Source organism: Hirundo rustica, chromosome 4 (genome assembly GCF_015227805.2).
Source record: "Hirundo rustica isolate bHirRus1 chromosome 4, bHirRus1.pri.v3, whole genome shotgun sequence".
NCBI classification, from domain to species: Eukaryota; Metazoa; Chordata; class Aves; order Passeriformes; family Hirundinidae; genus Hirundo; species Hirundo rustica.
This window is the reverse complement of record NC_053453.1, coordinates 3,594,237-3,608,944: the sequence shown is the minus strand read 5'-3', so window position 1 is coordinate 3,608,944 and position 14,708 is coordinate 3,594,237. Positions and strand designations below refer to the sequence as shown.

At 45.2% G+C, this 14,708-nt stretch overlaps 1 protein-coding gene across 2 annotated transcripts in view; it reads left to right on the top strand.

The window, feature by feature from the left end:
- Positions 1–14,708, top strand: part of SFMBT2 (Scm like with four mbt domains 2) — a 105,976-nt gene that overhangs the window by 53,505 nt on the left and 37,763 nt on the right. For both annotated transcript variants that reach the window (XM_040062724.2, XM_040062725.2), the window contains 2 exons: positions 11,226–11,327; positions 11,978–12,125. In XM_040062724.2, coding sequence (XP_039918658.1) covers positions 11,226–11,327; positions 11,978–12,125 — 250 coding nt within the window. The remainder of the gene's footprint in view (positions 1–11,225; positions 11,328–11,977; positions 12,126–14,708) is intronic.

Genomic DNA, 14,708 nt, shown 5'->3' with positions numbered 1-14,708 from the left:
CTCAGGGAGCACAGCAGTGTCCCCATGTCTCTGGTGTCACCTCTTGCTTGGGGACCTGGTGCACCAGGCTGCCCTCCCCACCACCAGGCTGAGGCCCCTCTGGGTTCCTTGCCAGCCCTTAAGCAGCACTACCCTGGGATACTCCAGAACATCCATGGAATTGGTGCAGTTCATGTATGGTTGTGCCACTCGGAAGTGCTGGGTTGATGTTTGGACTTCGATCTTAGAGGGCTATTCTAACTGAAATGATTTTATGCCTCTGTAACTGGAATAAGGCTCTTAGCATGTCCCATTCTAGTTGGAAAAACCCCAGTGCCACCTTCACCCTCCCTGCAGGGACATGCCAGCAGCTTCCCATGAGGAATCCAGGCTCCTCGCCCAGCTGAGATGCGCTCAAATTAGCAGCGTTAATTTGGGGACACTTTGCTAAAAGCCCAGGCAGTGGCTCATCGGTAGTGTGGGAGCTTTGCTCTGCTGGGAGAAGGGGAAGATTTGTGTTGGCCTTGGGCACGGATGTGGGCTTGAGGAGCCCTGTGTTGGGATGGAAGTAGTGTGCAGAGAGTTCTGGGTCTCGCCACTCATCTCATCCAAGGCTTCTGTCTGCCAACTCCATTAAAAGTTTGCATTGGCAGCTCCAAGATCAAAAATGCTTTGTGTGGGGTAGGGATTAAATTACAAAAGAGAATGTCTAACGTGTAAATTTTATTCCTGTCTATTTGAAAGAGTGAAGAATGTTTCTGATGAGGCTCATGAAACATCCTTTTCAAAAAGAAGTTTATAACTAACAGCTGTGTTGCTGCCTCTTCCCAGCGTGCCAGACTTATACCCACGTATTTTAATTACTGCATGCAGGTCATAAATTTGAATTCAGCAAATCCCAGTTGCCGTGCTGCATGGTTGGAGCTTGCAGAGAGGTTCCTCCTAGAACCTTGGAATGCTTGAATGGCCCAAGAGGAGAGTTATTTTGGGGCCAAATGTGGCAAAAATGTCAGTGTTTAGGTCCATGATTAGGTCAGTAGGATTCTTAGTTTATCATAAGTGGAAGGTGAGCATTGATGAGCAGGATTCAGAGTTTGGTGCTGTCTGAGCCCTGGTTCTGGTGCTGGGGAGGCAGGAGACTGAACAAATTCTTTGTATGTGGACATGACTTTGTTCTGCCCATTTAGGGTGAACCAACCCCATTTTGTACATCTTAATTAAGAGGGAAACACGAGATGTCATCTGTGCCCGTGAGCAAGTCTTCCTTTAGTAATGACTTAAATGTGAGTTAAGGATTTAGGAGACTATTTGAGAGTAAACTCGACTGATCTTGCAAAGAAAGCCAATGATTACGTGTGGGGCCTGCAAGTGGAATCCCAGATCCCAGCAAAGAGTGTCATATCCAAAGGTGTCTTTTATAACTTCATTTTAATTGTATTTTTTTTAAATTTTATTTACAAACCCAGCACAGAAGTAGTGTCTCTACACAGTGCCTGGGGCTCCTTGCTATTGTAGCTGTCGTGTGTTAGATAAAAAACACAAGGTTTGACAGCTGGCAACTCTTAGAGATCTTCTGGAAAGCTGAACAATGTCTACTTTGGCAGACGTGGTAACTGCACACTGAGCAGTTACATTCTGTTTCTCCCACATTTCCCTGCAGAATTCCCTGGCTGAGCAGGGTGTAGGTATGTACTTGCTCTTCATGAGCATGTGACCTGGGCTGGATTATGGCTTAAATCCATGTTGTCCTTAGAGTTCTGCATGACTGAGGGAAGTGTCGCGGTGGTGCCATCAAGCTGTCCCCAGGAGGTGGCACTGGCAGAGCAGAGCCGCGTTTGTTGTGTGAGAAGTAGCTGCTCTCAGGGGTCTGTCAGCCCCTTGCTGCTGTCAGAACTCCTCACTTTTGGTTTCACAGGGTTGGGTTCTGCCCTGGAACTCAAAAACCATGGGTTTGAGCCTGAATTAACAATGCTCAAAAGTGTGACAGAGCTGAGCTTGGCACGTGGTGGTCTTCAGCAGCATCTCCAAAATCCCCTTGCAGAAGCACAGCCCTGATCCCCTCTTGGCATCCAGGGAGAGGAGACCAGACCACAGGAGCTGGTTGCAAAAAATCAGGGAGAAGGCTGCAAACAGGATTTTCTTTTTTATTTTTTTTCCTCTGGTGCTGTTTTACACTTGGCCATATGTTGGAAGTGTTTGTAAAATGCTTTAGGATCCTTTGAGGAAGGAATGTGATGTTTAACTGCCAGAAAATGCTGCTATTATGCAGCTACTAAACATAGTGTTTTGCAAACTGCACATCCTGGAATAAATTTTCCTCCTCACAAAAGCTTTTTGCAACACACCTGCTATTTTGTCGTTCCCTGCTTTTCAGAAAACATGTTGATCCTTGAAGAAAAATAAATACAGACAGGGTTTTCAAGGATGTTTGAATGGCTTAGGAGCACAAATCCTTCCAAAAGGCCACAACTCAAGGATGTGTGTATTTTGCTGTGTCTGCTGTGATTTCAGGGTGCTCTTGGGATGCCCCTACACTTGGTTTGGTACTGGTCATAAATGATGGCTTGGGCTTCAGGGGACACCTGATAAAATGGTCAGGGCTTGTTGTGAATAAAAATGGTCAAAGGGTTACTGGGGCCTGATTTCAAGTTAAATGGAAGAATTTCAGTGGTTTGCTTCAGTGCTGGCGTTGCTGGTATTCTCTAAGAGGGAGCTGTGCTCCAGACACAGCCCTAATACTACAAATCAGTGCATATTTCAGAGTTAGAGCCCAGCAGCTTGTATGAGGTGAGTGGGTTTAGTTTCCTGGAGAGAGGCAGAGAGGAGATGCTGGATATCCTCTCTGACCTCCCATTCTGCTTTTCCTAGTCTCCTGTGCCACATCTGTGGGTCCCATGCAGATGTTGTGGATCCTCACCTCAGACACGTCTGTTGGGGCAACTAAATCCTCCCCAGGATTTGGGGTGCTCATCATGTTTCCATGGATTTTGTATATTGGCATCCTGTTCCCAATTCCTGTGAAGGGAATCCTGCTGAATGGCTTGGATGGAGGTGTTACCAGCCTCATCCCTAAACCAAACCCTGATAAACTGCTTGAAGAGCACCTGGGAGAGAGAAGTGTTATCTAAGACAGGTGGAAGTTCCTGATTTATAGCCTTTGGTCCCATTCCTCTACCCTCCTCTCCTCCTTTCTTGAAGTTGTTTTCCATTTTTTAAAGTCCTGAAGTTGTTTTTTGTTTTCTAAATCTTTCTAGCAAAAAACCCCTCTATGTTATGCCCAGCCCAGTGTTCCCCTATTTCTGACTGGAGCTTCTGGATGTCTTCTGTTACCAGTTAATCATGTTAATTAATACTAAAACTAATGACATGGAAGGAATCAGTTGGGACAGAACTCTCCTAAGGAGACAGATGGAGGGACCATCCACCACCCAGGCAAGAGCTGCGCCTGAACTTCAGGACAGAGTGGTGCTTCTAGTTCTACACTCACAAGCCTGTAGACGAATACTAAAAAGGACTCCTTCCTACCAAAAAAATACTGTTTTTTTCATTATATGAACTGTGTATTTTAGTAGTGAGAGTAAGAGTGATATTTTCTACAACACCTTGATTTAAAAAAAAACAAAACAAACAAACAAACAAAAAACCAAAAAAACCACAAAAAAACAAAACAAAACACAAAAACCCACAACCCCACAGGAAACAACATCTCTCAGAATTTAGTAAACATTGTGGGTGTTTTACAGTGTTTTCTTCCAGTGTTTTGTATTCTGGAAGAGTTTAAATTAAAGAAACCCGTGGGATACTTTCAATCCTGACCTGGCTGCATGAGTAGCCTTGAAGTCCAACAGGATTTTTCTGTCATTTCCCCCCTCATTTGATGGGCACGTGCTGATGCAGCAGCTTAAAAGGAGCGTGCCTTTGCTTTCCCTTGGAAGCCAAACCCCAGTCCCGAGCTCCTTCATGCCCTGATGGCTTGGCTGGCCCTGGCTCTGCACGCTGCGCTTTAATAACCCGCGAGTTGCCGTGTTGTCTGCAGGCTGCCAGATTATTTATACTCCATCTGTTCTTCCCCATCCGTGGGCTTGCCAGCCCCTTTCCATGGATGCTGTTTGCTTGGCTGGGAGATGTGCATGGCTTCCCAGTCCCTCTGTTGTTCCGCTGCCTCTTGATCTGCTTCTGCCTCAGCTCCATTGAAGCCATTTATCTTTGTAAGAGCCAAGGGACACCATGGATGGAGGAAGGTTGTCTCTGACACCAAAGGGTGAGATGGAGCCTGGGGATGCCTCTGTGAGCATTGAACAGCTCAAACCCTCTCCAGCTCCTTCCTGATTGTGTGAGGATTTGGGTTGGGAGAGTAATCCAAGGAGGTGGGTGAAGCCAAGCTCTGTCTGAGGTTCCCCCAGGTTCTCTTTGGCAGCCCCATGTGAAAGTCATGGTTGGGAGAGAAATGCTCAAGACCATTCAAGCCAAGCAGATGGGATGAGTGAGAGCCAGGTCCCTCAGCCTTCCTCGTCCCTCTGGCATGTGTAGTTTTCTTCATTACATGCGGGGGTCTCTCAGGACGGGGAGAGGTCGGCAAAAGAGCCTGGTTTAGTTGTATCACTACATCCAGGCTTGGTGTGAGGGAGTTTGTGACATCCTGAGCTCCTGCCTTCCACATCCCTGGGGAGTGTTTTCCACTGAGAGGGGCTGATGTTCACCTGCAACAGCATCTGCTCCCATGTATGGGATGGATGATACCCAAAAGTCACCCATTTTAGGACATTTTGTGAGGGCATGTAGTGATGGGGCAAGGAGGAATGGCTTAAAACTGAAAAATGGAAGGTTTAGATCAGATATTATCAAGAAATTCTTTCCTGTGGGGTTGGTGAGGCCCTGGCACAGGTTGCCCAGAAGCTGTGGCTGCCCCATCCCTGGAAGTGTTCAAGGCCAGGTTGGATGGAGCTTGGAGCAACCTGGTCTAGTGGAAGGTGCTCCTGTTCCTGGCAGAGGCTTTGGAATGAGATGATCATTAATGTCTCTTCCAACCCAAACCATTCCATGAGTCTACTGTTATCTAAAGATGAATTAATGTCCTCAAAGAAAACAAAAGCAGCTGTGGTCCGCAGCTGTTTTTCAGGGTGGTTGCAGCTCACAATGTGCGTTGAATTGGCTCCCGATCCTCTCTGCTCTTACAAATTCCTATTGATTTCTCAGTAACGATTCCTGCCATGATGTTACGGAGGGCAGCCTCAGTCCCTCCTCACAGTCGAGGGGCTGTGTTGAGGCGGTGTGAGCAGAGACACTGCTGGTTTCACTCTGAGTTGTTCCCGCCTGTGCCCCCCTTTCTCTGTGACTTTACCTCCCATGAAGTGGGACGTGGGCGTGTGACACAGCTGAGTCTCACCGGCGAATGCTTGTGAAGCGCTGTGGCTCTGAGATGCTAAAAAGCCCAAAGCAAACATGCCAAAAAAACCCCCCAAGTGGACGAATCTCCATCCCTTTTACCTCTGCCCATACTTCCAGCACCCAGGCAGAGCCAGGCAGGCGCTGTGTGGGAGGGGATCTTTGCCCTAATGCCATCTGCGGCGGCCCGAGCCATACGGAGAAGGTGTGCTTGGATTTCGACCGGCTACTCTGCAATGTTACTGTTTCTATGGTAACTATTTTTTATTCAACAAGAGGAGCTTAAAATCCGTAGGGCTGAATCCAGTCCTCGGCAGAAGCGTCTGCAGTTTTTCAAGGGGCTTTGCAGTAGGTGCAGTTTGTAGCTGGCTCTTGTTGCTTCGGGGTCGTGGTGTCTCTAAAACCTCCCTCCCAGCACCGTTTCCTTGTCATCCCACCCCACATCTCTACATTTTGGTCCTCCTCTGATGGCACTCGTCAGAACAAGGGGACAATTTGCACGTGTTGGGTCTTACAGGAGATTTCTGTCTCCCTGCAGAGAGTGCACCTTCAGGGAAAATTGCTGTTTAGCAAAGGAAGTTGATGAATCACAAACAAGACTGATTCATCTGCAGAGGGTTGCATTTGGTAGTGTTTCTTTCTTTATTTCCTTTTTTTTTTTTTTCCCCCTCAATTAAAAAAAAAAGAGCCAGATTCCTGTGGAGGCAGTTTAACCACTGCTGTTGCTGTGTTTGTGACTGGTTCCCACGCGTGAGCTTTGTGATTAAAATTAGACTATTAGAAACAGCCAGTTTCTTGGAGAAGTTAGAGAAAACACAGAGGGGAAGTGATTATCTTTGAAAACAAAAATCCAAATCAACTAATACGTTCCCAGTTATACCAAATAGGGCCAGCTTCTGTGTGTCCTCTATTAGGGTAAACCAGGAGAGATGGGACTGAAGGCAAGGATATTTCACACTGTTACGGTTAAAGGGGGCTCAGGTCAATAATTTATTGTGTTTCTAATCAGCCTCTCAACCTTGCAACTTTTCAGCATTCAGACTTTGTTTGAATTTTGCATGAAGTTGCAGTTTTGTAATTTGACTGTCCTGGACCAAAAGAGCCATGACTTTTAAGAATATTTGAAAATCAGCCTGAAATTTGAAAATTAGACCCAAATGGGAGCCTTTTGCTCTTTTCTATACACTGTGTAAGCTGCTGCATTTAAAATAATATTGTACCTGTGGTCTTGAGCAGTATGGGCTTAAAAATAGATATTTCACAATCTGAAAGTGATGCCCTTTCTTGGATTTGGGGACACAGATAGAGCAACCAGCCCAGAGTGCAGCTTCCCTGAGTGTCGCAGACAAAAGCAGCTTAGCCAGGTGCCCCTGTTCAATCAGCTTTACTCAGCACACTGTAATATTACCTGAGCTCCACTCTTGTGACATGGACAAAATTGGGTTTATTTACACCCAAATGGCATTTTTTTAGCAGAATTTACGGTTTTTGACCTGGTATTTAGCAACCAGGTTGGGCAAACGGCAGTGATGATTTTGAAATTTCGGAGTCCATCACCTAAAACTAAACTTACTGAGTTAATTATCAGGACTTAAGCATGTCACCCACCACTGGTACTTCCCTAAGGCTTGCGCACATCCTTAAGTGTTGCAATGCTTTTCTAAATCTGTTTGTGGATCTCTTTTGGAGTGACATTGAGGCTGCCATGTCACCTTGCATTTCTGAAATCTGCACTGCTGGTTGCTTGTTAGCTGTGAGGGAGATAATTACGTGGCTATCTCAGACCCTAAAGAAAGAAGGCTGGGAATTTGGAGCCTGTTTCTGCTCCCAGCACTGTGGCTGACTCTTTACTTAACCTCCAGATGTTGCAGTTCCCCAGCCCTGGTGTGATGCTGGATGCAGTGAGCTGTTGCAAAGCCCATCTGTAATTTTTGTGGAATAATTACAGAAACACGAGCCATGTAAAGGTGGAAATCATGGTGCAGATGTATATAAAAGCAGGGCTGCCTTTCAGGTGGACCAGAGGGTCACAGCATGTGCATTTGCAAATGCACCCCCAGCTCTAAAGCTGTGAGCGTAGGGCTGGGTTTAATTGCTTTTTTTGGGATTATAGTGAGAGCTTTGACAGCTCTGGCTGTTGCCAGTGGGTTTGAACTATGAGTGACAGACGTGCATTGAGGAGTTTTGCAGTGCTCCAGTCATTACCCATGAGCTGTAATCCATCATGTTAGAGACTGTGACCCTTGGAGTGAGCAGCTGTGGTGCCCCTGTGCCACGTTAATTTGTTGAATGTTTTGTGGCGTGATTTTTGACTTTGCTGTAAGGGACTCTCCCACGTCCTTGTTGATTGTCAGTCCAGGTTACTTGACTGCTCCTCAGCAGCCAGAGGGTGTTTCCATTGCCCTCTCAGGACTCGTGAACCCCAAGACAAGCAATCTACTGATATAAATTACAGAATCACGGAATTGTGGACTCATTTAGCTTGGAAAATACCTCCAAGATCGAGTCCAATCGTTAACCCAGCATGGCCAAGCCCACCACTAAACCGTGTCCCCAAATGCCACATCTACACATTTATGGGATTTAAATCCCTCCAGGCGTGCTGACTCCAGCACTTGCCTGGGCAGCCTGTGCCAGTGCTTGATAGCCCATTCAGTGTAGAAATTTTTCCTTATATCCAACCCAGACTTTGTGTGGTCAGCGAGGCTGCTCCTGGGAAGCACTGACTGCCGGTAGGAATAAAGGCCCACCATGCATGAGGCTTTAAAATGCTCCAGCTGGTCAAAACTATTCTGCCTGCTGATCTCCATTTCAAAGGAAATTGAAAGTCACTCGGAGAAGTTGCTAGAAAATAATGGCTGGTGACATCCTCGCTGGTGGCATTGAATGCTGTGAAATAGCAGCAAAGGGTCGAATTCTGCCACCCATTATCATTTCAGGCATTTCTTTTGTTCAGCTGCAGAGACTGGCAGGGACCAGGAGAAAGTCTCACCCCTCCAGTCCTTTCCTTGTAGCTGCTTTTATTAAACAAGCATCGTTCCTGTCAATGTGAATAAAGGGAAGAGAGAGCAGTTCATTATCCAGTGTATCACTTTGAGTCTAATACTAATTAAAAGCTTTGCCATCACTTCTCTGGAACCTATTCTTAGAAATTATGTAAATTAATTGGAGTTTTGAAGAGGAGCATATGCCAAATCCTGAGTAATTCCCTGCTGGCTGAGGCAGCTCCAGCACTGGAACTGGAGAATGGCATCAGGAATCTTTTTCCTTTCCTTTTGTGGCTGCAGAAATATAAAGCTGATTGGGTAAATTTTGATGGTTCTCTTTAGGCAGTATACGAGAGAGATGGAATATACAGACCCTGACCATTTTCCAGAGAGGTACAATACAAAGGCTTTTTCTCCATGAAAGCTTTTCCATCTTAGAAATGACATTTAACACAGAAAGGGTTTTTACTTCCAAAGCATTTCTCTAATGGAATGCATGTTCCTGCTTCAAAGAGGATTTTGACCCTCAGAAGGGAGACATACTTGAGATCCCATGAACTCCCCTTGTGAGTTCATTCTTGCTGCTAATTTAATGGGGAAAATATTTACTTGCTTTGCTGCATGACAAGGGAGATTTGATCCCTAGGTACACAGTGCTTTTGAAATAAAATACCTTCAAATATTACTAGTGCTTTTCCCCCCCGTCTAATTATTTTTCCCCTTTTAAAAAAAGCCAAAACAAATAGAAGGAGAAACACCAAAGAAAATCGTTCAGATAAATAGGAGAAGCAGTGCGGTTTGGTGTCAGTATATTTTGGTCTCAATCAACAAATCACTTTAAAAGTTGATTAAACTACTTGAGTGTTTAAAGATAAACATGATTAAGTACTTTGGTGGATCTTGGCTTATTATGTATTGCGGCTGGATCCGAGCGTGAGTTGAATCATGGAACGTTTGTGGGGAGATGCTGGTTCCAGATGCACATTTTGCAAAGTTGCCTTTTCTTTACAACCTCGCCCCAAGGAGTAAGAGGCTTGGAGTGAGGATCCTCAGGCAGGAGGAGGCAGCAATTTTTCCTTTAGAGGTTTGAAGTTCAGTGCTGGTGAGATTGGAGCTTTGGAGCTATCATCTTTTCCCTCTGAAGCCTTTTCAGCATTAAAGGTGGCAGGTTTTGATAGGACCTTAAAGCTCATCTCCTTCCACTCCCCTGCCACGGGCAGGGACACCTCCCACTATCCCAGGTTGCTGGCCTTGAACACTTCCAGGGATGGACATCCACAGCTTCTCATGGAAACCTGTCCCTAGTGACTCCATTTGTGGAGTCCCTACACTCACAGTAAAGAATTTGTTGCTGATACCTGATCTAAATCTGCCTTTTTTCAGCTTAAAACCATTCTCCCTCATCCTATCATTGCATGCCCTTACGAGGAGAATGCTCAAACTCCTGGATGTCTGCTCCTTCCTTAGCCATTGTTTCTTTGGTCTCTGGGCCACTATTCTTAAATATTCCTCAGTCTCCTCATCTGTATTTTCTTCTGCTTTGAGACAAAATTCATTATAGTTCCATTGGTTGTTTTTTCCTGCTTTTTGGTTCTCACTGAAGAGGGCTCCGTAACACTGCAGGTTGGTAAGAGGAAAACAACCATTCATTTAGCTGTGGTTGGAGCTTGTAAAAATCCTTATCTCTAGCAGCAGTTGGAATGTGAGATCCCAAAATAGAAGTTGTTAAGCCCTTACAAGTGCAGACAGTTCTTGGGAAAAGAAAGTACAATGAAACACAACTTCAGATCAATAGAAAATCATTTTAGAACAAGAATACCACATGTAGCAATGAATGTAGATGGGATTGTTGTTGCTAACCACTTATTAGATAGCAAGCTTTCTGCGTGTATTTTGGAGTAGTCTGTGAGTGTGTGCTAAATAAAGCATCATCTCTCTTTTTATGCTTGTATTGGCTAATGCACTAGTGGTTTAGAAATAATGTGGGACATTTTTATTGAATGAACACAAAATTGCCCTGGAATTAGGGTGGCAGCTGGTGTGACTGTTACATAGCGGTCACAAGGGATGGAGTAATTAGGTGTTAAATGCTAAACTGGTGGCAAACAGGGGAGTTGAATCTCGGTTGCTTCTGAATTTCAGGACTGCATCATGCATCCTCAGATCTGCTGTGGGGAACCCTCTGTGTGTAGCCTGTATGCAGTCAGGTTTTATCCCAGGTGGAAGTGTTATGTTGGGCATGTCCTTGAGCACAGCTGCCTGTTTTCCTATCATCATGCTCTCTGGTTGCCCACATTTTGGGTCTGAGTTCACTGTCCAAGCCTTAATCCATTTCCAGTCTCCTGGCTGGAAAAGAAAAAAAAGCTTTTCCATCTTGCTGTCTTGGAGACCAGCCCTCTTGCTTATTTTGGTGCCTTGCAGGTGCTGGACATCCATCAGGGTAAATCAGGGCCATGCTGAGCATCTTGTGCATTACCCTTGGGGGCTTCAGTTTGAGTCTTGGCGCCTCTGGGCTCTCAGTTGCTCCCAGAGGGTGGTGGCTGTCAGAGGTGGAGAGGCTCTGCCCATGGGAGATTTTCAAGCAGCAGTTTCTCAGCCAGGTCCTCATTTTGGTGAGCGCAGTCTCCTTGTGGAGCAAGGTCTGGTTGGATGCTGATGCTGAGATGGACATACCCTGTGCTTTAGGTATGATGGGCTTGGTGCTGTAGATGAGTCCTCTAGGACTGAGGTTGTCCCCTCTCTTTCTGTGGTTGGGTTGGCATGGAAAGAACATGGAACCAGCTAAGCTGACAAATCCCATGTGGACGCCTTTCAAGTAGGTTTTCAGATGTATTGGCTCCTTCTTGGTGTTACCACGTGTTCCTCTTCCCACAGGACCATGCTGATTTGCGAAACCACTTCTTCACTGTGGGGATGAAGCTGGAGGCAGTGAATATGAGGGAGCCATTTCAAATCTGTCCTGCATCAGTGACCAAGGTGAGTGCTCAGAAAGAAAGGATGGAAAGAGCCTCACTGGGAAACCCCTGATTTCCACCACATTTAGGAAAAAAAAGCAAACCAAGAGCAGTACTTAAGTGGCTGGAGAACATTAAGAAATAGGTTTAAAATCCATGGATGTTCCTAATTAATTCTTTCTTTCCCACAAGCATTGCCAGCTGATTTCATGTACTTAAAACCAGTGGGAATGAGCATGTTCATCTCCCACTTACATGCAAAAAAAAAAAAAAGGATCCCTCTTCTGTCTTTGTCTCCCCTCCATCCTTATTATTTTCCCTGCACATCTGAGAAGCCTTTTGAAATAAAACACCTGTATGGAGGTGGTAGTTGGATATTTAATCCACACACTCAAATGCAAGAGAGAGGATGTCTCTGGGGTCTTCAGGATCATCTCCAGTCGCTGCTCAGCTTTGAGACCCTGAACCTCAGTGCTTTCCATTGCTTCATTTCACCCATCTTTAAAACTCAGGCTTTGATCTCTTGGGCAGAAACAGTTTGATGAAAAGCTTTAGGTGAGAGCAGATCGTTTTCAGTAGTTTGATCCCCAGGTTTGGCTGTTTCAGCTTTCCACGTTATCTGACATTGCGGCAAATCTAACTCCTCATTTTGGTCTCTTTTTCACCCCTTAGGTTTTTAACAATCATTATTTACAAGTGACCATTGATGACTTGAGACCTGAACCCAGCAAAATTTCGATGCTTTGCCATGCAGATTCCTTGGGAATCTTGCCAATACAGTGGTGCCTTAAAAACGGAGTCAATCTTACACCTCCCAAGGGTTTGTATTTCTTCTCAGTGATTTTTGAGTTTACTCTGAGGGATACTTGCTTGTTATTATTGCTTTTAAAACTGGTGATGGTTGCTCCAGGGCATCAGATGAAATATCTCAAGCCAGAGTAGTTCTCTGGGGTGACTGGGGGTGTTCTGGCTCTTACCAGCCCATGAACAACTCAACCAGTGTGTCTTGCTGGTAGATTGATGGCCCTGTGCTTTGAGGTCTGATCCAGGCTTGTGAAATCCTCATGAATCCCAGCAGTTCCTTGTGTGTGTGGAGAGCAAAAGGAGCATTAAAAATCCAATCACTCTAGTGGCAAACAGTGTTTCATCCACCTTGGTACAACACCGAGGCCAAGCAAAGCTCCTAAATCTGAATGTCTGAGCTAAAAACAGCTGCCTGCCCAGCTGTGTGGAGGGATTTCCTTGGCTGTCTCAACAAATCCCAGGGCACACTGCAAGCAGTGTTCAGGTCAGAGCCAGGAGAAACAGCCTCCAGCCCTGCTGTTCCTCAAGTTTGTAGCAGTGCTGTTAATTACTCCCAAATTCAGACAACCACCTGTGGTGCCCTAGCTATATTTCTTTGCTTGCAAAACGCGTTGATTCCCTGGAATTTTCAGGTTTTTGAAGCTGGCTGGGTTGTTGGTCTGTTGCCAAAAATCAGTGTTGCTTGGGAGAAAGAAATGCCTCAAAAAAAGAAAAAAAAAAATCAAGCTAAGGTTTGTGTATGAATTTTAGTCTTCATTTTGGAAAGAGCACGATGCTGCCAAACCCTGGGAGGGGAAGGGTTATTCCCTACCAGATTCAGAATCCTCTTATGTATATCCAGAGTGCTTCTTCAGCACATGTAATTTGAAATTCCCACCAAAGTCCTGGAGCCCTGTGCGTGCAGCTGCATGCGGTGCGTCCATGATTGCTCTGCTGCATCTGCTGGAATAAATCTTCTGTCTGGGGCTTTGGCTCTCTCCTGCTGAAACCCAGGTGTAATGATAATGCCTGTGTGAGCGCTCACTGATAACTGGCCAGAAAAGTTGCTAAATGAAAGTAAATTGACTATTTTGGGTCTTTTCCCGCCCAAATTCACATGCAGCTTGTCCCAGGCAGGATAACTAACTGAAGGAGACCATAGGCTTAAAAATATCCAATCCATGCTGATACAAAGCCTGTCTGAGATGGTATTTTATGGGTCAAGTGTGTGTGAACTGTCTTTCAGATGCCAACATTTTAAGGCATATCTGAAGCATCCGTCATGTGAATATTTTTCACCTTGTCCAGGTCGAGTGGGAGGTGTCCCTGCCCATGGCAGAGGGGTGGAACTGGGTCACCTTCTAGGCCCCTTCCAACCCAAACCATTCTGTGGTTCTATGATCTCATGTTATTGGGATCCACCTGGATCACCTGAAAAAGTGCAGGAAGTCTCTCCTTATTCCCCTGGTGAAAATCAAATTTGTTTTCTGCTGTGAGATCAGAAATCTTGGGGACAAGGTATTAAAAAGGTATAAAGCCAGTGGCAGATAGATGCATTCTATGTGTTGCTCTATTTTTTATACTGTGTATAAGGGCTGCATGTCCAAATTGACGTTTAGCACCTTAAAACCTTTTCTATTGGAAGACACGTTCTTGGAGTTACTAAAATGAAATCAGTTATTAGAATGAGTTATTTGAAAATAAACACAAACGCAACAAAAACCCATAAACCAAATCAGAAAGCGGACAGAAAGTGAAAAGCATCCAAACCCCTGGTTAATTAAGGGTTGACAAAGAGGTTTTCTGATCCCAAAATGAACAGATGTTTTCTTGTCAGAACAATGTGCCAGGTTGTGGGGTATTGGAGTTTGGAGTCCTTTATTTGTCTGATATCCATTCTCTTGCCTTTTTGCCTATCAGGGCTTTATTGAAGACAAACAAAGAGTAAATGGGTCATGAACAGGAGGTGCAAATATTTGCTACTCGAAATAGAGAGCAGTGTTTTCTTGTACAGTGCCAAAAATGAATACCCATTAGCTGCTACTGTATAAACATTGAACAAGCTCTGTTTATATTTATTAGGGCAGGATTTATAGACCACTTTCCTTTAGAGTAACAATCATTGTTTTATGAGCTATTAAGTAGGGGAAAAAACATTTTGATAACACTCCTAGTTGTAAAGCTTACTAAGGAAAAGCCACTTCCCAAACCTCCAGTACGTTTGTATTGTTATGTTTGCTTCTGATTAGGCTGCCTGGAGCAGATATGGTGAAGGTGTTGTATGTTTGAGGACCAGCAGCTGAGTTGTGCAAACACAGCTCCCAGTGCTGTCACTTGGGCTGAGCCTTCCAGCCTGGCAGGGTGTGAGTGCCGTGTGCTGATGGAGGCAGCTGAGAGCAGAATCACAGAACCTGGGACTCAGTGAGGTTGGAAAAGACCTCCAGTCAAGCTGGATCATCGAGTCCAGCCTTTGATCACCACCTTGTCAACCAGCACTGAGTGTCCAGTTGTTTCTTGACAACTTCCAGGGATGGGGGCTCCACCACTTCATTGGGCAGCCCATTCCAAAGTCTGACAACCCTTTCAGTGAAGAAATTCTTCCTAATATCCAATCTAAGCC